At 33.4% G+C, this 24,065-nt stretch overlaps 1 protein-coding gene across 1 annotated transcript; it reads right to left on the bottom strand.

The window, feature by feature from the left end:
* Window positions 1-426: 426 nt before the first annotated feature.
* LOC125660291 (uncharacterized) lies at window positions 427-20,816 on the bottom strand. The gene is made up of 32 exons (XM_056166112.1): window positions 20,571-20,816; window positions 20,022-20,123; window positions 19,641-19,793; window positions 18,276-18,496; window positions 17,440-17,529; window positions 16,621-16,961; window positions 15,662-15,767; window positions 14,988-15,123; window positions 14,604-14,779; window positions 12,624-13,405; window positions 12,258-12,347; window positions 11,903-11,959; window positions 11,712-11,810; window positions 10,641-10,792; window positions 9,748-9,789; window positions 9,457-9,540; window positions 9,085-9,156; window positions 8,460-8,548; window positions 8,234-8,354; window positions 7,305-7,410; window positions 7,020-7,081; window positions 6,758-6,865; window positions 6,398-6,436; window positions 5,972-6,029; window positions 5,232-5,257; window positions 4,604-4,681; window positions 4,025-4,129; window positions 3,856-3,917; window positions 3,473-3,590; window positions 3,188-3,252; window positions 2,745-2,825; window positions 427-2,131 (listed from the first exon to the last, which is right to left on the bottom strand). The coding sequence occupies exons 1-32, from the start codon at window positions 20,595-20,597 to the stop codon at window positions 1,996-1,998; spliced, it is 3,984 nt and encodes a 1,327-aa protein (XP_056022087.1). The 5' UTR covers window positions 20,598-20,816; the 3' UTR covers window positions 427-1,995.
* Between the last annotated feature and the right edge of the window lie 3,249 nt (window positions 20,817-24,065).

Below are 24,065 nucleotides of genomic sequence, written 5' to 3'. Positions count from 1 at the left end.
ACCCTCCCTCTAACAGGTACCAACTTATAAAGCACTCTCCCTCTAACAGGTACCAGATTGTAAAGCACTCTCCCTCTAACAGGTACCAACTTCTAAGACACCCTCCCTCTAACAGGTACCAACTTATAAAGCACTCTCCCTCTAACAGGTACCAGATTGTAAAGCACTCTCCCTCTAACAGGTACCAACTTATAAAGCACTCTACCTCTAACAGGTACCAACTAATAAAGCACTCTCTCTCTAACAGGTACCAACTTATAAGGCACTCTCCCTCTAACAGGTACCAACTAGTAAGGCACTCTCCCTCTAACAGGTACCAACTTATAAGACACCCTCCCTCTAACAGGTACCAACTTATAAAGCACTCTCCCTCTAACAGGGTCCAGAGGATATTCAACACCCTGTTTGAAATGAAAAGACTTGTAAAGTTCACAAATTTATTATAGCAGAAGTAAATATTGTTTTAGATTAGTTGATAACAAATAATGAGTTTTTCAATGAAAATGAATAAATATAAGCAGAAGGGAGTGTAAAATCTACCCAACATAAATGATCAGAATTAAGACCACAAATGGTACATAATACGCCAGTGAAAAGGTTACATAGGGTGTTTTTCTGATGCCATAAATTGTAGAACTTTTCTTCAGGTAGTATCAGCCATCATAAGGCTGTGACATACTTTCTTTACATTGGATGAATAAAGGGTCTTAGATTAAAACTGTGACGAGAGGTAGATAGAAAAACCAAGAGCTCTGTGTGGAAATTTTTTTCGCAAAATTGACCAAGATCAACAATCTGGAAATATCTAATACATCAAAGAAAATTAGAAATTGTTGAGAATCTACAAGTCATTTACTAACAAAGACCCTAGCTTCAAAAATGTGAGTCAAAAGGTCAAACCATCGTTTATTTAATATAATATAATAAAAAATTACTCTGTAAAGAAGGTCCTCACTTGAAAACAGGTAGAAGTTAGACAAATCTTGTACCTTCTATGTAATGCTTCCTCTAAACTGACTAAGTCCAACAACCTGTAATTGTCTCAAAAAATGAAGAAAATCAAAAATCCTTGCTTCATGCTTATCTCCCAAACATATACTCTATACAATAACAAGATTTTCCTATTAAGTAAACCTACAACCTTGGTCTTATGAAACAATAGGCATCTTCCTCTCATAGTGGTGATCAAATGTATCAAGTTGTAAGATCCTTGAGCATATGGTTCATTCTGTATCCTGTCCTACAAGGTCTGGACAGACAGAAATATGTCCCATCTTTGACGGGCAAGTACCACAATAATAAGAAAATTTAAAGTTATGACCCTAACAAGCTTCCACACGCTATAAAAAAATATGATATAACACCAGCAGGCTTCCATACACCTAAAAGTAATATAGGACAAGGCTAACTATAGAAACATCGGGATAGCCTAAATACATAACTACTTCAACTCCTAAATAGGAATATCTAATACTACCCCTGAACCAAAGTAAATTGACTTTGCTAAGGTATTTGCATATCATAATGAAAAATTGAACTGTTAGGTTCATTTCCTGCATGTTCTAACTCAATGTCATGTTCATTTCCTGTATGTTGAAAACCCTACTAAAAGAGGTGAACACGCAGTTATCGTGAAAGTACAAACTTTAGAGTTCTTTAACCTAGTAGAGTGAGTAAATCTAAGTTGGCTTATGCAGTTCCTTATATAGGACTTAAAAATCAATGGGATAATACATAAAAATGCTCAATCTAATAATCTACATGACAGTACATGTAGGATTAAACTTCTTGGCCAATGAAATTAAAGAAAAAACAAAAAAGTTCAGGAAGACTGGCATAATGGCAGGTATAATGAATGGCATAGAACAGTGAAAGGTAAATATGTGAAACATTAAAATATTTCCTTTATACAGTTTTATATGTCAAGTTTGAAATGACCTGAATAATGTTCTTTCCATTTGGTACAATACAGATATATGTAGTAATTATTAATAATTATTTCATTGGGTAAAGGCGGCATTCTGCTTCCTTTAAAGATGTATCCCAAACAATGGATGCAATCAGAATCTCTGCCTCCACAAACAGAACATCTTTAAAGTATTGGACGCCTGTGTTCATATTCTGTCCCATCCTGTAACATGAAAAAAAAGATGATAAAATTACACATAATATTGGATTCATTTTCATTCATCAAACATTTACGTTGAATTTATAGTGAATAATGGAACTGTATTTATCATATATAATAACATATCATAAACATGTAATAATAAATTCTTAGAATACTTATGAAGGATGATGTAAATTGACAATGGTTTTCTATATCCTTAAGGAGTGAACAATCCTGGTCTATCATTACTTTTTGGAATAACTACATGCTGGAGTCCTGATCCCCACCATTTTTATCTCTATTTTCTATGCAGACCTAATTAAGTTATCATAGTATCATAGTGGTTTAAGCTATATGGACAGTACATATTGGCCTGGTGGTTAAAACACCTGACTTATATAAATGCAGAAGTTCCAATTTGATTCTGGATCCAGCCATTACTGTAATACTTGTTAGCAATACTGATCAGTCTTCATTGTCCATGATACATAATTGTGTTCTTTATCCTAAAGCCTAAACAGTCCTTTCGAATCAGAAGGTCCCGTTAAGGGGGGGAAGTAGGGCTCAAGGGACTGAAAGATGGACAACCTGCATTACATTTGGGAAGGGGTAGTGTTGTTAAGTGAACACCTACTCGTCCTCAAGTGTAGCCATCAGTAGCTCATTGCTGTTCTCCTTCAGGGATAAGTAAAAGTCGTTGCAATAACCAATTCTTCTGAAATTGTTAGCAAAATACATACAGTCAGCAAGCAGACACCTTCATTACTGTTGTAGTAGACGAGGTCTTTTTAAAAAAAAAGAATTTCTTTACTTAATGCTATTTTTATCTTTAATCGAAAGAGAGTTGTCTTTAAATTCCAAAATCAGTCTCAAAGAAGTAATCTTATTGGCTCATCTTAAATTTAGTATCTTATCAAAGTTTAACTAGTTAAAGATAACAAACAGTTATAATGTTTAGAGGATGTTTTCATCTTTGAAAAAATAAACATAAACCTGGAATTTCTGAATGAAAATAAAAGCAATGTTGACTATTTAAAATGAACATAAGGAATCTGTGCACCACAAAGATGAACTTACATAATGGACTTTGGCTTAAACACTCCAAATTCCTCCAAAATCAATGCATACAGTTCTTTTCTACCCTGGATGGTAAAATGAGAAAAAAATAATGATTTATAGATGTGTCTATTCTTAATGTTTGAATATCTACAAACAAATAAAAGATTTAGTTTATAAATTTACTTATTTATAGTACCTTTATATCATATACCAAAAAGAAAAAAATAGAGAGGGAACGAGAGAGATTACCTAAATCAAAACTAAAGTAGACTGAAGTTGTTTTGATTTGATTGCGCACGATACCTTTCCAAAAAGTTTAATCCTCTCCTCCATTCCCTTTTCGGAATTCTTCATTTCCAAATGTTCGTTGAGGGGCTGTCTCTTAATCCACCTCACATGCCTCCAGTGTTGTTCATAGCATCTTTACAATATACAAAAATTAAATTTCATCTTCGTATTCTTCATCATGTACATGTAGAAACACACATTTATGATGAAATGGTGAACATCATAAACCAAAACAAAGTTACATGATAATCATACTCAACTTCATTAATATTTTCCAATATCAAAGAATCTACACATATGCACACAACCATATTACCCTTTATATACTATCTGCATTTAAATTGTAAATTTGATACCCCATAGTTTTTGCAAAAGAAAACAAACAATATTTTGCATACCTTGAATTTCCTTTCTTCAATCCCAGTAATTCTTTCAGCATTGCCTTGATGTGATTCTTAAACTGTTATATTAAATCATGACGTTTTTATTATATAAAAGTATATATTGAATCTATTCAATTCTCCACATACTAAAGACAACTATTACAGATTTATATAATGTACATACCAAAATCGATATCTTGTGACCCATTATGCTTGAGGTTCCTTTCTTCATAATTCTACCAGGGCATAACTGGCATAATGCCTTAACTAGCTTTTTACACTGTTCATTCTACAAATAAAGTTTACTGCACATCAATTAATGAAAGAAAAAAAAAACCCACGTAACTATGACCTGTGCTAATAGGACAAATAAAACTCACAGGAGTTAATGACCTTTTTTGTTGTTGTATACTTTGTTTCCTAATTCTTGTATAATCACAATTTGGTGCAGTCAAAGCTGATGCACTGTTTGGCATAGTCATGATTTAGCACTTGCCCAGTGTTTAATAATGGATAAATATAGATTTTCATACTTTTGCATAATAATAAATCAGCACTTTTGTTTCCAACAAGCTGTTAACTCGAGTATGCACAGACTGAGCTTACTCAATATGTATTTTGATTAAATATAAATTATTGCAGTTACCGTAGTCTATGGGTGTGTTTTTTAAAGTTGTGTTCTTGAGAGGAAATCTAACCTTGTCTTTAATAAAAAAAAAAATAATTGCATAACTATCATCTTGAAGTATAAAGAAACACTTACACAAGCTTCCACACTCTCATACAGCCAGGACAGACTGTCGTTTAAAAGCTGTTCTGGAGATTTGTCAAACTTTGTAGACTTCCAACATTTTGTATAACTGAAAAAAGGTTTCATTTCATAAAGTTGACAATCAAAGGGATACAAATATAATTGTGAACAAGGTAATATTATAGCTAGACATACAGTTAGATTGCATTGATACATTTCTATCGTGAGGAAACTCTTCAATTTGTGCCATACTTAAAAACTGCATAGGTCTATGAGAATAATCAAATCTGCATAGCTGTATTCTAATATGGAAGTACAATGTATTGTACATGTATTTATACCTTTTAAGGATGTGAGAGCATTGAAACCATACATAGTAATGGGCAACATTAATTGTATTATAAATTTATAATACACATGTTTAAAATTGGCCCAGTGGTTTTGGAGAAAAAGACACCAATTACCGACAACGGAAGGTTATGATCAGAAAAGCTCACTTGAGCCAATCAAAAATACATGTATATAAAAGTCATGATAAAACAGGAGAAGGTGGAACAGTAATTGATAATATAGAATTGTAATTCAATTGTGAAGGATTTAAACATATGCATGCAAATTGAATGTTTTTCTAAAAGGACACCATACAATTTTCAGTTTGTTTTGAACCTTTTTAGTCTCTTTTGATTACACTTAATCAACTTTCCATAACTACGAAAAGTACACGGATTAACCCTTTGTGCCAATTCTATTTCAAAATCTAATACAAACTTTTAGTTGTTAACAACCATCTTCAATAATGACAAAACAAAATCATTAAAAGCAAGGGATAATAGTAAATTGAGAAGTACATCTGTATTTTCAAACCGCAAGGACAAGTAACTTCATTATCAATCGATGCCATGTGTTGTTTTGAAGGAGACCAGGTAATAAATGTTAATAAATCAACAACTTTAAAATATAACGACTCCCAGACTGTTTTGATCAAATTTCCTGAGAGTATTGCATAGCAATCGATAGCCCCCTACTAGTCACAAAAATTATTGGATTGCAAAAATATATAAAGTTTATTACGTAAATTTGATCTGTAACATGCTATGGCAAAGCAATGAATACTGTAAACCAACTTTTTTTCGCGACTACTTTATTTCAAGATTCACCGTAAACTGGTTCATGGTGAGTAATTTTCATGATCATGCCTTTCTCATTAACATTGATACATATTCAAAGATTGGTTTGCAACATGAAATATTTGTGACGATGAGGTTCTCGCAAATCTTGTGAAATTTTCTTGAACGCGAATACAAGTGGGTATACAGTATCTGTATGCACAATAAAATAATAACTAATAAACCAGAAATTGTTTTAACTTTGCACTCATGCTTAAATTTATATACCTTCCTCTTAAATCAGAATATATATATGAACTTCTCTTTCTTTTCTGGAAGGTAACCATGTAGTAAAATAAAAATCACACACAGTTCCTTTAATCTGACATGGAATGGATCCTATGCAGATGTATATTGAATAAAAAATGATAAGAGTCATTACTTTTTAAAAAAGATTCATACAATATATATATTTTTCAACTTTGGGTGCCCATTCTAGTACTATCAAAGTAGTGATACTAAATAATATAATAATTGTTCAGTAATTCAAAGTGTATGTATGTGTGTGTGTGTGTGTGTGTGTGTGTGTGTGGGTTTGTGTGAGTGTATGTGAAACAATCATTTTCAAATTGAGATATGTATGTGAATACAGCATGGAACCAATCATTTCACAAAATTGGACCACTCTCACAATAACTACCTTTGGCGGGTCTTTCCTTAGGTTGTATTCCAAAAGATCCTAAAAGCAATAAGCAGTATGTTCATGAATATATCAACAAGTCATTCTGCATTTTCATTTCTTAATGGACATAACCAATTATGTTCTTGTTAAATGCCATCTTCTCAACAATTTGGCATAAACATTTATGTCAAATGGACATTAATTGTCATCTTCCTTTCAAAACCTTGTGAAATGAACTTGCAAATTAGCAAAAACCTACTCTAATTGAAACAGCATTCATGGAAATTATGCATAATTAGACTATATAGCACTGAACAAATATGGAGTAAAATATTGGTATTAGTGTGCTATATAGTCAAATTAAATAAATACACATACATTATTTTGGTTTTCTGATTGGTCGTTCCTTCCTTTCACAGCAGGATGCAGAGAACACCCACACATTGCATGAAAATATTTAGCTTCTGTGCATTGCGTGCATTGAACCTGGAAAAATTAAGAATTGCAAGTAAAAAACATACAAAATACAATATAGGCATGACACACATTCAGAAGAATTCATCATTCTATCATTAACAATTCAAAAGCACTGTAATAGTATCTGGATGGAAAACAAGAAAAATGTTGCAGTTGAAAATACCAGAGCTCCTCTTTCTTGGGATTCCTGTGTGTAACAGTGCCTACAGTAGTATTCTAAGTCATCTGTAAGATTACATTACTTAACTCAATACCAAAGTCCTCATTGATCCTTTTCACATCAATCATAATCTTGCAGAGTACAAATAATATTCTTTATATATAAAGTTTAATAAAAACAAATTTGAAAACACTATAAACCAAAATGTTGACAAATGACCTGTTTGTTGGTCCATTAAGGGTAATATTAAGATTAATTTTAATTTTGACAATTTTTGCAAGTTCATACCACTATTCTTCAGAAGAATTTGTCCTACAGACTTTCTTGATTCAGTAATTCCATGCACAGAAATATCAATCTGTAAATTATCACCAGTAAGCATCCGTTCAAGGAACTGAAAACAAGTAAAAGTACATCAAATGTTTTATAATGATACATAATAGGTTAATATATATTGTTGAAATGCCCTGCATACTTTGGTGTGTAATGTTCATTTTGATTTTTTAAAAATGTTTCCCTTCCAACCCCTTATCTCTAATCTTCATTATATTCATTAACAAGGTAGTATATTCATCATTTGACCCCCTTGACCTTTCACCAAGCTTTACTACTACAATATGACCAAATATGATTCTACTTCCAGTGTCTGGTTCAAAAGTTTGGCCAATGGCAAACAGGCCAAACATATTATGCCACTCCCTGACCTTAACAACATAAAAAAAAAACCAAGAGGCCTATACGCCACACCACTCACCTAAGTAACCGTGGTCCATATTTAAAGATTTTCCCTACGTATTTGCATGTAAAACTTTGTGGCCCCAACTTACCCAGGAGGGTCATGATTTTTACAAACTTGAATTTGCACTATGCCAGGAAAGCTTTCATGTAAATGTAAACTTTCATGGCCCAGTGGTTCTTGAGAAGAAGATTTTTAAAGATTTTCCCGATATATTGGTATGGAAAACTTTGATCCCCTATGTGCCAAGTTTGGTTGAAATTGGCCCAGTGGTTCTGGAGAAGAAATCAAAAATGTAAAAAGTTTACAGAAGGACAGACAGATGAAGGACAACAGGCAATCAGAAAAGCTCGCTTAGGTGAGCTAAAAATGTTTCTCATTCATTCATTGTCAAAATATAAAAATTAGGAAGAAGAAAAAAATTATATTACAATTGCAAAATTGAAAACAGATGTCAGAATTAGCCAATACATATTTATACCTTCAAGACCAGGACACCACATGATGTGGAATCTCTTTGACGGGGATGTTCTTTGGTATGCACAAACCACTCAGTTGTATTTTCCACAATACCAAGATTTTCTCTCCCAAATAACAGCTCTCTGAGGATGAGGAAGTTTAGTCATATATAGTGCATTATTGAATATTCTGCTATGTATATCTCTATACCACAAATTACATTGCATCATTATCATATGAGTGCTTACTTCCATTTTTCCTCAATATGTCGCAATCGGCTGAATGACTCTCCTAGTGGATTTATGTAGAATACGATTTCATCCTTTGGCATGATATACTGCAATATGCAAATTTGTGGTGCATATATCTGCATGTAGCCTTACTATCAATTGCTCATAATTTTACATTTATCAAAAAATAATCTATTTATATCAATATAGCACAAATGTATACAAGCAGTCATCTGAAAAGGTCTTTGAAGGTGATTTGGTTGATGAATATATATTCTCAAATGCCCTATTAAAATCATTTAGACAACATACTTAGATTTAATATGTACAATCTACATTACAAAAAAGGTAACAGCAATTTGTCTTTTTTTTAATTTTTAGAATTACTTAAATTCAGCTTTAATTAAATGCTTAAGGAAACAACAACATAAAACTATATCTAGCCATTTCTTGAACATGGTATGAGCCTCTGTTGGGTGGCCTTTTATATGTATCAATGACTTATAATCTTTATACTAAATTTTGTATAGGCATATAAATTATGTAACAATCAGTGTTATAACATGCAATATGTACTCTAGATCTGTAGGGCAATAATGAAAGCATAAATTTCTGTTTAAAATCAAATTAATATTTTACTCACAACCAAGCACCAATGACAAGAGCCTTCATTCAATGCACCACATATCACATCAAAATCATCCAACCTGGGCACCTAAAGTAGAATAAGACAGATCTGAAAAATACCTAATTTCTTTCCTCTAATGTGATATGATACAAATAATACAGCGATATACAGTATTGAGTATAAGGTTAACTGAACGCTAAGCATGTAGAGAGCTGAAAGAAACATAGCAAACATTAGAGCATTCACGAATTTCAATGTTCTTGCAAGCAGACACATGTTATGAAATGTTGTATTTGTAGATATCTCATTTTCAAAATTATTACAATTATATTATTTCAGCATTATAAGACATCATTTAACTCTTAACAATTTCTGGAAGGTCCTCACCTCTGCAAGGTAATTGTGTAATACAGCATTCCCATTGAATATTGCAGTCATTATACTGCAGTTGACATGATAAACCATCTTGTTCTATAAAATAATGAATTCACGGTGTTATTTCTTTTCTTCATCAAAGTTTAACCATGAATATTTCAATAAAATTGTCATTATAGGTGATATTTGCTACATATGACCCAAACATTTTATTACATTGGTCATGTCAACAACATTTATGTTTGAAATATAATTTATTATTTGAAATAAGAAATCATTTAATATTAAATTAATAATAGTTACCGCTTGTGATGATGAGAGCAGATATGTATATGCATCAATGATCTGAAATGAAATCAATATACTATAGGATTACAATTTTGCTATTAAAGATCATATAATTTTTTTCACATTTGCTAATTAAAATTTTCATATTTCAGAAAAATAATCATTTTCTAAAACCTATATAAAGCACACATCAATAATATGTCTTACGGCATGACCGTTTTTGGGGGCGAAGCAAAAAATATTGGCATTAGTATCTACATTTTTACATGTATATCCAAAAGAGGACAAAAAACAACCCGAAGTTAGCACAAGGATAGAGCTGACATTTGATCCGCCTATATATTGAATGCGGGAAATATAACGCTATTGATGTAAACAGTACATTGTGACGTCATATTTAGCGTCGTTATTTAGCAAATTTACAAACATAGGAGACATGGCGTTAATCGAGGATTGATTAGGCCTATATATATGATTAAGAAAACAAGATTTACATGCTTTTACAGATTTTATGCAACATCTCAGAACGACGTGAACTAGGGTAGACAAGATTCAAAATAGAGGAATACATGTCCACGTGCTTGTATTCCAATCGACGCCATTGGGACCAAAATTTTCAAGTTCCATATGTATGGTTTAAGTTTTCATTATTTTCCTATATTTTCCTTTTAAACATGTATATACGTGTTACCTATAGGCTTCGCCCTCTATGAAGACCTTGTAACTATCATTAAATTCTATTATTATGTACCAGGATGTATAATCAAAGTAATTGAAAACTGTTGAGATATAACATACATAACACATGTATATCATGTAATTACATTGTAAGTAATAGATTGTCATTTGCTTTAAGGAGTGATATTCACTTTACTTATGTGGCTAATATGTAGAAATTTATACTATACTTCATCTGGAAGCATTGTTCTTAAACAGTAGAAGGGTCTATTACTCAGTTTGTAGGGTCCTATTTTACTGCACAAATGGCCCACTGGTTTTTGTCCCCAAATATTGTCAACTAAGCTAGAATCAACATTGTCTTCAACAGAATCTTTGGAACCTTAACCTATAAATAGATTCTCTTGTCTCTTGGTATATACACAGTATATATCTCTTAATGTGAAGTTTAAGTAGCCATATCAAGTGGGTCTGCATTAAAAACACTTCTTATATAATATATACGAACAAGATGTGTTTGTGAAACACAAATGCCCCCAATAATGGCCAATTCCGAAGATGGCCAAGGTCACAAGGGCAAATATCTTGGTACCAGTAGAAAGATCTTGTAAAAAGAAATGCTCATGTACAATATGAAAGCTCTAATATTTACCATTTAGAAGTTATGACCAATGTAAAAAAAAATTTTTTTTAAAGTAGGTCAAATGTCAAGGTCAAAAGGTTCAATACCAAATGAACCATTGAACCAATACCAAATGTTGGTACCCACGGAAAGGTCTTGTCACAAGGAATACTCATGTGAAATATCAAAGCTCTATCACTTACTGTTCAAAAGGTATTAGCAAGGTTAAAGTTTTCAAAAAGTAGGTCAAATTCCAAGGTCAAGTGTCAAAAATGTTGGTACCCACGGAAAGGTCTTGTCACAAGGAATACTCACGTGAAATATCAAAGCTCTATCACTTACTGTTCAAAAGTTATTAGCAAGGTTAAAGTTTCAGACAGAATGACAGAATTACAGAATGACAGACAGGACAAAAACAATATGCCTCCCGATCTTCGATCTTGGGGGCATAAAAAAGGTAACCAACTGCTGTTAAGGTTACCAGTGTTGTTTAATGACTGTCAAGGGCTCCATAAATAGTGATTGGGCATATCAGTAATAAGCATTTACTGACTAAAATGTAAATGCTATAATAGCAAAACAATATGTCCTCTTCTTAAAATGGGTTGCATAATTCTTAAGTTATATCTATGGCCCACATGGACATAAAAATCATTCATCTCATGACATTTATACTTACTGCAATGTGGTTTTTCCACTCTTCTACCACTTGCACTCTGTTCAGATATTTCTATTCCTTCTCTTTCATAAAGAATTTCCTCTTGTACTGCTTCATACGCTTGAATTTTTTTTAAAACAGTTGTTTTCAGCCATGATTTCATTATGACTGTTGAAACTCAAATATGAATTAATTTACTAAACAATACTCACAAGGAGAAGATTCACCACAAAGTCTATCACCGGGTTCTAAATTCTCTGTAGGTAATTCTGTCAAAGTAATTTCCACTTATATAAATTTTCTTTTAATTTAAACAATATTTTATTCACTAAAATGTGAATGGGATTGGGAAGCAGACATAGCCTATTTCAGCCCTCTCCCTCTCCACTTATATACATGTATCAATAAGCAATAATATTTGTCCATTCCTTTTAGATTAGCTTGGCTAGCAGTACATTTAATAACCGTAAATCATTACAAATTATATTCTGCATTTCAAATTTCTGGGAATAAGGGTTAAAAAATAGTGAAGACTATAAAGTAGGTTTTCTTTACATCAATACTCACTCGAGTTTGTTTCTTCAGATTTTTCAGTACACCCCACCTCAACCCTTCTCACTTTTGTCTTGTTGGGCTTCTTCTGTCCTCTTCCACGCACTGAAAACACAGTATGGGGGGGGATTTATTTTAATTTAAACAACATCTCCAATTTATAAAAGATTGCTGTGGAATAACATATCAAATTAGTTCATATTGTTAGAATTAGAAGTCAGTATAGTTTGTTCTCTAATATCATAGTTTCCCATGAACCTTTAATTTCATTAAACAAATTCTTTCTTTTAAATAATTAATAAAAACAATTCAATGGAATTGTTCTTGCTCTTTAAAGCTGTATGAGACAGTATTATTTCAAAATATACACATATGTAATACCTTCACTTCCACTCTTTGCCCCTTGTTGTCTACTTTGTTTCCTTCTCTTCCTTCTTGATGGAAGAGATCTGTACTTTGGTGCATGCAATCTCTTTACACTCAAAGCAGTTGTCCTCACTGGAAGACCTTTGTCCTTCGGAATTAATTCCTTCATCAAGGACCAACTTTCTTGTAAATTGTCATGTACAGGTTTCAATTGATCCTGCTCAGGTACAAGATAAAGAGATGATAAAATGTTTTTCAGTAACTGAAAGCAGTGAAGTCTCATATGACACTGAGTACTTCTTGGTCTCTTTATCCTTGATTCTTCCACATCTTCTACAGCAACACTTGTATTTCTAACTGTTCTTGGCTCTGTGTGGGTGCTTCGTGCAGATTCATTTGACAACTGAGCTCTATGAAGAATATCTCTATCTATATTAAAGTGAGGGCACTCGGTGTACTCTGGATGTAAAAACTCCCAACTATAACCAGGGTAATGGAAAAAAATACTCAGCATGTGCTTACACGGTAGGTGGTATCTATTCCAATCTAAGCAAGAACAGCTTGGCAACATACTGTCTAGATTCAAATTGTAATAGTTCTCCCCATCTGTGCTAGGAACCTGAAATTCTCCATTTGGTAAAGATGTTATGGCAGAAGAAGGCAAATATGGACACTTTGGTGGAATTCTCTTCATGCAATGTTCCAAAAAGATTTTTGGTTTGTTGTGCAAGTATTCCGGAATCTGTGATGAGTATTTCTTGTATTCCTCCATACTTTCAACATTGTACTGAATGTATCTAAAATTAATCAAGAAAAATTTTTCATGTGTATCATACAATGAGAACAAGAGGCCCACAGGCCTTTAATATTGTCACCTGATATATAGTAACCTTAATTGTGTTGAAGATGAATTTCATTTCCTTACTGATTGCCCATTCTATGTTGAAGAGAGAAATATATTTTTTAATGGTATATACAAGCTCAACAAAAATTTTATCTATCTAACAAATAAGGACAAATTTACTTGGTTGATGATTAATGAAGACAAACCAGTAATTGTCAAATTTAGTGAATATTTAGTGCAAACTTTCAGAAAAAGAAGTAATGCTTTAAAACTGCAAAAATCATTATAGTTTATTATTCATATATTGGTATAATACTGATACTGTCCATCTACTTGTATATATACATGATTAGCAATTCATATATGTATGTACTTGTTTCCCCAACATGCTGCATCCACACGCAGTTTGCAGTCTCTGTAACCTGTAGTTAATGTCGTAAACTTTCTTTCTTTTTTGAATTTCCTTCTTTATAAAATGTCTTACTGTTATGCCCTCTGGGCCCAAAATTGGAATAAACTTATCTTATCTTATCTTATAGTATAACCAGCTTGAAGGGCTAATAATTTCACTGCCCTTTAGTTTTAGTTATGGTAAAGGGCAACAGTTTCCTTCTAAATATCTGTTTCATTTCAATTTACTTTTAATTCCATTAAAGAGAATTCATTTGAATGTTTTCCACATAAACGCTATATGCCATATATGGTTCCGCCCTGGAGGCAGAATTTCTATCTCATAGATCATCAAATTTTGGTAGAAGCCTTTAGACTCTTCATAAATGTCCTAACACCTAAGACCTCCTGAAATTTCATGCTCCATTTGTTCCAAAGATCAAGAATTTAAAAATGTTCAATTGATATTGGATGATGACAGCTTCAGACCAATAGCAATAGGTCACCTGAAAGATTCAAGTACTCTACAAAATTAATTTACCCATTGCATTCTGATTTACTTTTAGGAAAATAATTGAATCCTCCTGTCTCGACAATATGCACATCCACAAATGGCAATGAAGCATTGTAAGAAGTTCCATATCTATCCGGTAAGCCGTACAGGAGGAGAAATATTCACAAGATTTTGTGACAGACAGACAAAAAGTACAAAAACAATACCTCCCCCTGAAAGACAACAAGATACGGAAAGAGTATATTACCTTTTGTACGATTCTGGCAAAAAGTTGGAAATCAATATGGACAACATAGAGGAAAGAGATCCATCTGTGTAATTTGCAAGGTATTTCTTTTTGAACTCATGATGCTGTCGCTCTAAACCATTTGTGGTGGAGACTCTGATATTCAGCAGTGAATTGCGAAAACAGCGCACCCATCTCTGAAATTGTACTCAATGATTAATACATGCACTTATACATATATTTATATTCAAACTATATTGTATTTCTATTCTACTTTCAATTAAAGATTTTGAGTACTGACACATTCATTCAAAGTATCATTAAATTACAGTTCACATTTTATTTACTTTGTATTATAGGAATAGTATTAAGGTCTGAATGTGAAAACATGTCATACAGGTGTACCTTTGCATTGCTTAGCCATTTCCCTTCAAACCATTTCTGTAAAAATGTGCTGTTTTTCCAGTGAGCAGATTTCTTCAAATTATCAACATTCATTTTATACTCGTTCTCTGTAGCTGAATGGGCAATTTTCCTAAGCCTACAACATTGATAATTTACAACATAAATTGACATTAATCTATTGTGAAGTACATGTGTACTAATTATTGACACATGCATTGTTAATAAACTCAATAAGTTTTAGAGTGAAGTTTGGGAACATCTACAAGCTTCCTGTTTATTATTTATACAATTGAACTTTACAGAATTTTGTTTTAGTACAAATGGACTGTTGATTTTGTGACAAGCAGCAGTCTGGAGAATTACATTGGATATCATATCACTGGGGACTGGACTTATAATGGCCAATTTTGACAGTGCTAGTCATAAACAGCTTTACTATCCATAATCATGTGTGAAAAGCTCAGGGGTAAACAAACAATGGACACTAATTTGTGAACTTTGATCTGTAAAGTAACATTTTCTTTATTGATACATTTTACATTAAATAATTGTAAATGAATTTTTCGTTCTTTAAATTGTGTAATTGATTTGTGCTGGTATTTCATTTGGGTAATTCTGACTCACAAGTATCAAAATTAAACAATTAAAATATAAAGATTTGTATCATGACTCACAATTCAAGTACTTCTTTTTGGATGGTACTTAGACCATGTTTCTGGTTTTTCATCCACCTGGTCCATGCTTGTTCCCTGTGGAAGTCACATAGCAAAGTCTCACATTCTGAAAAAAGAGAACATTTTAAAACTGAGCATGGAAAATTTCATTGAGTTTGAATCAAATCTTTTGATCTTTTTAAAGATATATTATAGATAATGATAACACCACTCAAAATGGAAAAATACATGTATATCCTTCACTTCCTTGAATGTTAAATAATCTCAATCAAAATACAAAATGTAGCTGGTGCACAATATCATTATAAAGTTTTAATCAAATTTGATCTGACATCAATGTTAAAGATATAATTTGGACAAATCATATTCTATAGGCAGGTGGACAGTCAAACAGACAAGGTGAATTCAGTTTAACTCTCCCTTTCACACACACTTTCGTTTGCAGGGGTTTAATAAAGCTTTCTGACCTCCATTTTCATTTACTTGTTAGATTTTTCATGTTGTACAAATGTGATTTACTATTTGATTGACCAAAAAGTTTTGTAAAAATCTATGGTCTTCATTTTTGGGTCAAAAAGAGTGTTTAAAAGCTCTTATTGAAGCAAAACTACCTAAAAGAAATTTATATTATTTTTTTTACTGATTCCAAAGTTTATGACAGACAGAAAGATAGGTAAAAAACAATACCACTCCCCTAACTTTTGTAACAGGGCATGACATTCTTTCTTCTGAAATATTCAATGCTGAGTTTTAGTCTTATTTCATTCATAGAGGTTTAAGTTACATGCAGGCTTCTCAAGATAGCAATACTAAAGATGACAATTGGCACATAAGCCATCTTTCACAAGAAGTTTCTCCAACACCGGTCACAGAATGATATAAAATTATAGCATTGTTTTTTCAAAGACAAGGATTTTGTACAATCATATCAATACAATCTAAAACTCAGAAATCTTTACCATCAAAAGTGTTCTCAATTGCCCAAATTTCCCGTTCATCGAAATCAGTCATGAAATATTTGGGCCGCCAGTTTGGATTCCATTCCTTCACCTTTTGTAAACCTTCTTGGATGTTTTCTCTGTTTTCATTGGCAACCACAAATGAGGCAACAATTGAGTATCCAATGTTGGTGCTCACACAGAGAAAAAAGAGGGGAATGTCATATTTGGATGTATTATATGTTGCATCCAGCAAACAGATTTCATTGCCATACTTCGCAAGAAGATCTTGTTGCCACTTTGTCTGGTGTACAAATAACATAGACCCAGTGGTTGAAGATTCTGATCCCTCCTCTGAAAAACTGAAGAAAATTCATATTGTAAGGGTGCTATGCACAACAAATTAACATATATGCTTATAAAGTACAAAGCTGCAATAATTAACAACACTTTAAGCATGGTACATTTTATAATAATAATAATAATGATTGGTTTTATATAGCGCCTTATCCAGCGTATGCTGCTCAAAGCGCTTTACAAATATCAATGTACATTTTCCATATGAATTTACATGTACAACCCAATTGGCTGGAGTATGAATTAATTAACATAATTCTAGAAAAGTTAACTCTGAACATATTCCATATTTAACCCATGTAAAGTTTCTTGTTCAATACTTCCTTCCAATTTTGAATTTCTAATGAGAGTAAAAGAGAGAAACACAAAATTCTGGATTGTAAATTCCTTACATAATATTCAATGACACCATTGCTTTAGGAATATTCTTGGAGAGCAATATTCTCTGCAGAATGACTTAAATCTTGAGGAAAAAAAACTTACTTTGGTCTATAATGAAAATGATCAGAGGGTTTTGATGCCTCCCACTCTTTCACCATTTGCACCACATTTTCTTGATCTTCAGAGGAAAACCTACATATATATATCTCATGTTAGATTTAAAATTCAATTGTTCTTGTGAATAACATGATTTGTATACTTTGCCCAAAAGGAGTAGGTCTTCAAGGTTTCTAAGGCCATAAAAAATGTGGGTTTCAGGCAACCCAACTGAACATAATTTTACATGACAACCTTGAGCCTCATAGTCCTTAGTTCAAATCTGGATTGCAAATGTATGTAACATATACATAATTATATCATAACAATTGTGATACCATATAAGCAATGGTCACTGATACAAAATTGATATACATTATTTGTTATGTGTATGTATTTAATAGGACAGAAAATACAGTGGATTGAAAAAATACCTATTCTATTATTGTGGGGCATATCACCAGAAACAAACATATTTTGTGAAGGGATAAGCATAATTTTAAATCTGGCATATTTATTCAGAAAGATGGACAGAGGCTATAAATACACTTGCCTTAACAATCTAGTCATATGTTAAGCTTGTACTGACTAATTGTGCTTATTACAAGACCTAAAAATTAATTGAATTGTACAATTCAAAGTGATTTGTAGAATTCAAAGCAATTTTAGTAAATCAACATTACTAATTGTTATAGCCTAATTTTGTGGACAAGATACTGCATAGTTCCATTGTTCATGGTTATAAATGGCTAGATGGATAAGCATGAAGTTTACTCTATGATGGTGAATATGATTGATATAGAACTGAATTCTTATTCACAAAAAACAAATCTATAACTTACTGGCAAAATCTCAATGCCCTGTAAATGTGGTTCCTTATGTCCTTGTTGGTGGGGTAGAAGCGTCTGTTGAATTCTGAAATGGTGTTTCCTGATGAAATACTTTCTTTAACAAAGAAACGTAAATGTCTTTTTATTTCATCGACGCTTCGTACACCCTCATGTACTAGTAAATGTATTTTGAAAATAACAGTCTCGTCTACAGGCTGACTTAATCCTGAAAACTGTAAGAAAACATTCTAAACAAGAGATGTTTGTAAAACATATATGCCCCCCCATGGTGCAAAATTGAAAAGGGTTATACACACACATCATTCAATTGATAGTAGAATGAATTGATCATGTGACCTAAAAATCAATAGGGGTCATCTACTCCTTATGCTGTACCAGTGTACCAAGTTTGGTGTCAATCAAGCAAATAATTCTTAAAATATAGGAGACAATATATTACTATGTCCAGTTCAACTATTGACTTTTGACCTTAAAATCAATATGGGTCATGTTCTCCTGAAGATGTACCAGTGTACTAAGTTTGATGTTTGTCAAGATATTGAGTGGACATTATATTACTATGTCCAGTTTGACCCTTGACCTTTGACTATGTGACCTCAAAATCAATAGTGGTCATCTTCTTCTGAAGATGTACTGGTATACCAAGTTTGATGTCTGTCAAGAAAATGGGTCTCTAGATATTGAATGGTCAGTATATTCCTATGCCCAGTTTGACCCTTGACCTTTGACCATATGACCTCAAAATCAATAGGGGTCATCTACTCCTTAGGATGTACCAGTGTGCCTAGTTTGATTTCTTTCAAGCAAAGGGTTATCAAGATATTGAGCGGACATTATATTCCTATGTATAGAGTAAATTGACCTTTGACCTTTTGATCTGAAAAACAATAGGGATCCTCTTCTACTCATAACCAACCCACATATGAAATATCATTATCATCAAGTGAATGGTTCTCAAGATATTGAGAGGACAACATGTGGTCTACCAACCGACCGACCAGTGCAAACCAATATGCCCCTCTTCTTTGAAGGGGGGCATAATGAATACATGTAAATATGTAAAGGGATTTCATATCTTTGAAACAAAATGAATGCCTTCCTTACTAAACTTACTGCCGACAGAATTTAACTTTTACAATCTTCATTCATATTAAAAGTTTGATGCCTATGACACTTGAGAATTACTGATGCAGCATAATTTTGGAACTGCAGTATTGGTGAAAAACACTGAACTGCCAGTGCTCTCTGATTTATCAATGGGCATGTTCAGTAATCTGATTCATAATCTGATTGAAATAATTGTCTGACAATATATAGGGAGTAAAAGCTGCTTTATGAATTAATTCACAGTTTTACCTCCCCTAATAGATGATTTCGGTGATCTGCTGGATCAGGCAACAACACATGAATTTCCACTTTCTTCTGGATGATTTCACCTCTCTTGGCCAACTTCTCACGGAGGAGCTTTGATACCGTTTTTCTTTTCCAGAGAGAGTCAGTTTCTTGAATCTGGAGACAAAAATGACATCATTTGAACTTGTCTCAATAGTCACCATAAATTCCAGTAATTCATTATTCTTTACTAAATGATTTACCTTCCAATTGAAAATTATTTCAGATTTGAATCTTGGCAGAGGTTTTCCTGAAGACCCAGTCCCTAATGAAAATTTACTTTTCCCCCTAATTTAGATAAAAGTTAAATCTTAAGCTCAATTTCATGGAGTACAAAATGCATACCTTAAACTCTGGATATTTCACAACAGCCCTTAAGGACATGATTGCAGGGCAGTCCATCTTCTTGGAAGGCTGTAGTGATTGACTTTTGTTTCTAGCTGAATTCTGCAGAAAGAATTCATTAGTCTCAAAATCAATCTTGTCATAAATTAATTCTTTTAAAGGGCATGCATACCAGCAATCAAAATCCAAGCATTACTTGTTTCTAAATATATACATAAGTATCATCACCAACAAAGACAGACTTGTTTTGAAACACAAGTGTAGTATAACATGAACCCAATCATTACAATCACCAATGTTTCAAATTTATACACAGTAACAGCCCTTGACCAAACGTAACAGTCAAATTTGATCAATATTTTTATAAGTTTGTCACTATTAAGATACTCTGTAATTTTCCAATTCAGCCTGAGATAGTCATACAAAAGCACTGTGACGAGTGTGTATGGTTTCAAGTCTGTTGACTTGTCTTCAGCCTGAATTTTGTTGGTTATCACTGAACCACATCTGGATTTTCATCAAGATTGAATCTAACAAAACAAGCCTTACAGTTTCATTTATATCCACTGACAGCATCACTCTGTCAAATAAAGTTTGGACTGCATAGCTGGTGTATTTGGAGGGAAATGTTCACCACCCCGGTCAAACCTGACCGTCTCCATGGAATCAAATGATTTACCCATGGTCCCAAATATGTAGTTGGCACTGTTGCAAAATATTTTATGCTCCATGGCATGACAACGTTGGGGCCACACATTATCTGGCACTAAACTGTTTCATAACAGTATATATCAAAACAAATCTACTTCTATTCTTAGCAGTTTCATATCACTTTTCAGCTTGTATACAAAAACGCTTTAATGATACAGATCTAGTCCTTCTAAATTTAAATCCTGTCTAGAAAATGTAACAATTTCCGGAATACTCTGATCATTTTTTTTTTATGCGGAAATTTTTTTTATGCGGTGGATTAAGCCTAAATGCAGCGGGAACCAGTCTTATTTTTCTTGACCTACATTGCCCAATATATTCATGAGTTTTAAATATTTTTGGGAGCGAGAAAGATGAACAAGGAGCATACATGTTATAATAAGAACTGAGCAAAAACAATAGGTTTGTTTGGCAGACTTAATAAAAATGAAACCTCACTTGTTGAGAGTGGTAAGCAGACTTCTGCTTTCTGTGGCGATCTGGCCCATGTAGACAATGCCGGATCTGAAATCCCAAGAGTGTAAATGGAACCCCATCAAAGTGTATTTTAGTACCACGTCCACTGGAATCTAATTCCCAAAATATTTTGGTACCACCTTTGGTGTCTTCATCTTTGAATTTAAAATTATATAACTAGTATTTCAAGAACGGAATTCAATATTTTCTCATTTAATTGATGCATCAATCGAAAAAAGGTTTTTTAAAAAAAGGACGTGTAGCGCAGGAATGTTGAAAAACCATGCACTCCTTTTCTCAATGCTAGGCGCATTGATAAGTTTTCCGTCCAACTTTTCGTTTGATACATGCATCAAATAAAGAGTTTCATATCTTAAATATTTTATCAAATAAGTCCTTTCTTTTTTGGCAAAAATTAGAACAAATTCAGTCGAAGCTTCGTTTGGTACAAAACTTATGGCGATCACGATTGATAAATATTAGAAAAATTGTAAGATTTCTTATGTCTATTGCAATTACATCAATGCTCAGGGTGAAGCATATGAGCCTTAATATTTCATACAATTCTTGGGGGTGCCACCCCCACCCCCCCGCGCGGGAGGAGGTAACCTCTTTCGACCCCACCCCCACTTCTCTCAGCGCTTTAGTGAAACCTTCGCTTTTATTCGTGGGCCTACACATTCAAACAGTCCTACATGTACCTACACCCTGGCCCTGTAATCTCTTGTTCATAATCAACCTTTTTATTTTACAAAATGCTGACCCCTTTTAATTAATTAAATTAAAAAAAAAAAAGTATATCCATTGGCCTTTTTAGTGAAATGAACTGTAGGATTGTTACATATAATGTCCGAAATTACTACCGTTCACGGAAATTACCAATTAAATGACCGATAAATACTATTGAAGTCGTAAATGGAAGGACCAACATTTTTAAGATGACTAGGTTTCATGTAGTTACTCAGGGCATTTAAACCCCTTCATCGGTAATTACTGTCATTTTTTGGGGTAATTTTTGTAAATAATAGCCGCATTAGGCTAGTTTTGGTCATTCCTGAGCTGCAGAATAATATTATATATTGTAGTACCACGTGCTTGTTTATATTGAATTCTCACTTACCGATCTTACAAAAATCTTTCGATTCCCGGGCAATATGATATCTAATTTCATTATCTATCTCATGTTGTTTTATGTACTGATATGCCTCGGGGACACTACTGAAGACTGGGGTATTTCCTGAACCAACGGCAATGGTCTCCTCGTTCATGCTTGGTCTTACATATTGTCCCGCTTTCCCATATTTGATATTTCCTTATCTTTTTTGCAAAAGAGTTAGACTATTTTAAGTACAACTTAACAGATGAAATACAAGGGCAATTCACTCATTGTGTAGGGGCAGGTAACTCGTGGTCGTCGCCCTGCAAGCGGTACCAAATAGCGTTAACCAAAGCTTGTTTGGAATTTAAAATCATTTGTGGTACTTTTCAAACTATTTATTTGTTTTACCTACGGGGTTGTCAATGAAGCATACCGCAGTGACGGCGACATTTTCCCGGAGGCATTATGGGTAGTCCCCATCATTTTTCAGCTGATGAAGAGCAAACCACGTGACTCAATTGCGTAATCATTGGAGCGAGCTCGTCGCGTCGCTTCGCGACACGAGCTTCACTCGCTATAATATCGACATGATACTGAATTCAAATCTAATAGAAATATTTTAATAAATTCATTTTTAATGAAGATTAAGTTACTTTTACACTACTATGATTAAGTAGTACTTGCATCAGATTGAAGACCTGAAAATATGTCTCCCGTCAGAATCAAGCTTTACCAATTGATGAAATCGAGGCAATTCCAAACTGATTTTTTAAATTTTTTTAACTCGCATTGGGATTATTATATTTGTATGATAATAGAGGGAGAAGCCCTCTCACGGCCCGAAGGGCCGTGAGAGCGGAGCTCTCCCTATAGGTAACACGTATATTCATGTTTAAAAGGAAAATAATGAAAAATTAAACCATACCTATGGAACTTGAAAAGTTTGGTACCAATGGCGTCGATTCGAATATTAGCGCGTGGACATGTATTCCTCCATTTTGAATCTCGTCTATCCTAGTTCACGTCGTTCTGAGATGTTACATAAAATCCGTAAAAGCATGTAAATCTTATTTTCCTAATCATATATCATCACTCCACGATTAACGCCATGTTTTTTGTTGTGGTTCAAACGCTATGTTTGTAAATTTGCTAAATAACGACGCTGAATATGACGTCACAATGTACTGTTTACATCGATTGCGTTATATTTCCCGCGTTAAATATATAGGCGGATCAAATGTCTAAAATTAGGATGCTTTGATACAGCTCCGTCCGCGTGCTAACTTTGGGTTCTTTTTGTCCTGTTTTGGATATAGATACTAATGCCAAAACTGTTTTGCTTCGCCCTCAAATACGGTAACGTTTTACGGCGTTACCATGTTTGAGGGCGAAGCAAAACAGTTTTGACATTAGTATCTATATCCAAAACAGGACAAAAACAACCCGAAGTTAGCACGTGGACGGAGCTGTATCAAAGCATCCTAATTTTGGACATTTGATCCGCCTATATATTTAACGCGGGAAATATAACGCAATTGATGTAAACAGTACATTTTGACGTCATATTCAGCGTCGTTATTTAGCAATTTTACAAACAAAGCGTTTGAACCACAACACAAAACATGGCGTTAATCGTGGAGTGATTATAGAGGGCGAAGCACCTCTCACGGCCCGAAGGGCCGTGAGAGCGGAGCTCTCCCTATAGGTAACACGTATATACATGTTTAAAAGGAAAATATAGGGAAATAATGAAAAATTAAACCATACCTATGGAACTT

Source organism: Ostrea edulis, chromosome 5 (genome assembly GCF_947568905.1).
Source record: "Ostrea edulis chromosome 5, xbOstEdul1.1, whole genome shotgun sequence".
In the NCBI taxonomy this organism is placed as follows: domain Eukaryota; kingdom Metazoa; phylum Mollusca; class Bivalvia; order Ostreida; family Ostreidae; genus Ostrea; species Ostrea edulis.
This window is presented reverse-complemented; position numbering and strand designations above follow the sequence as displayed.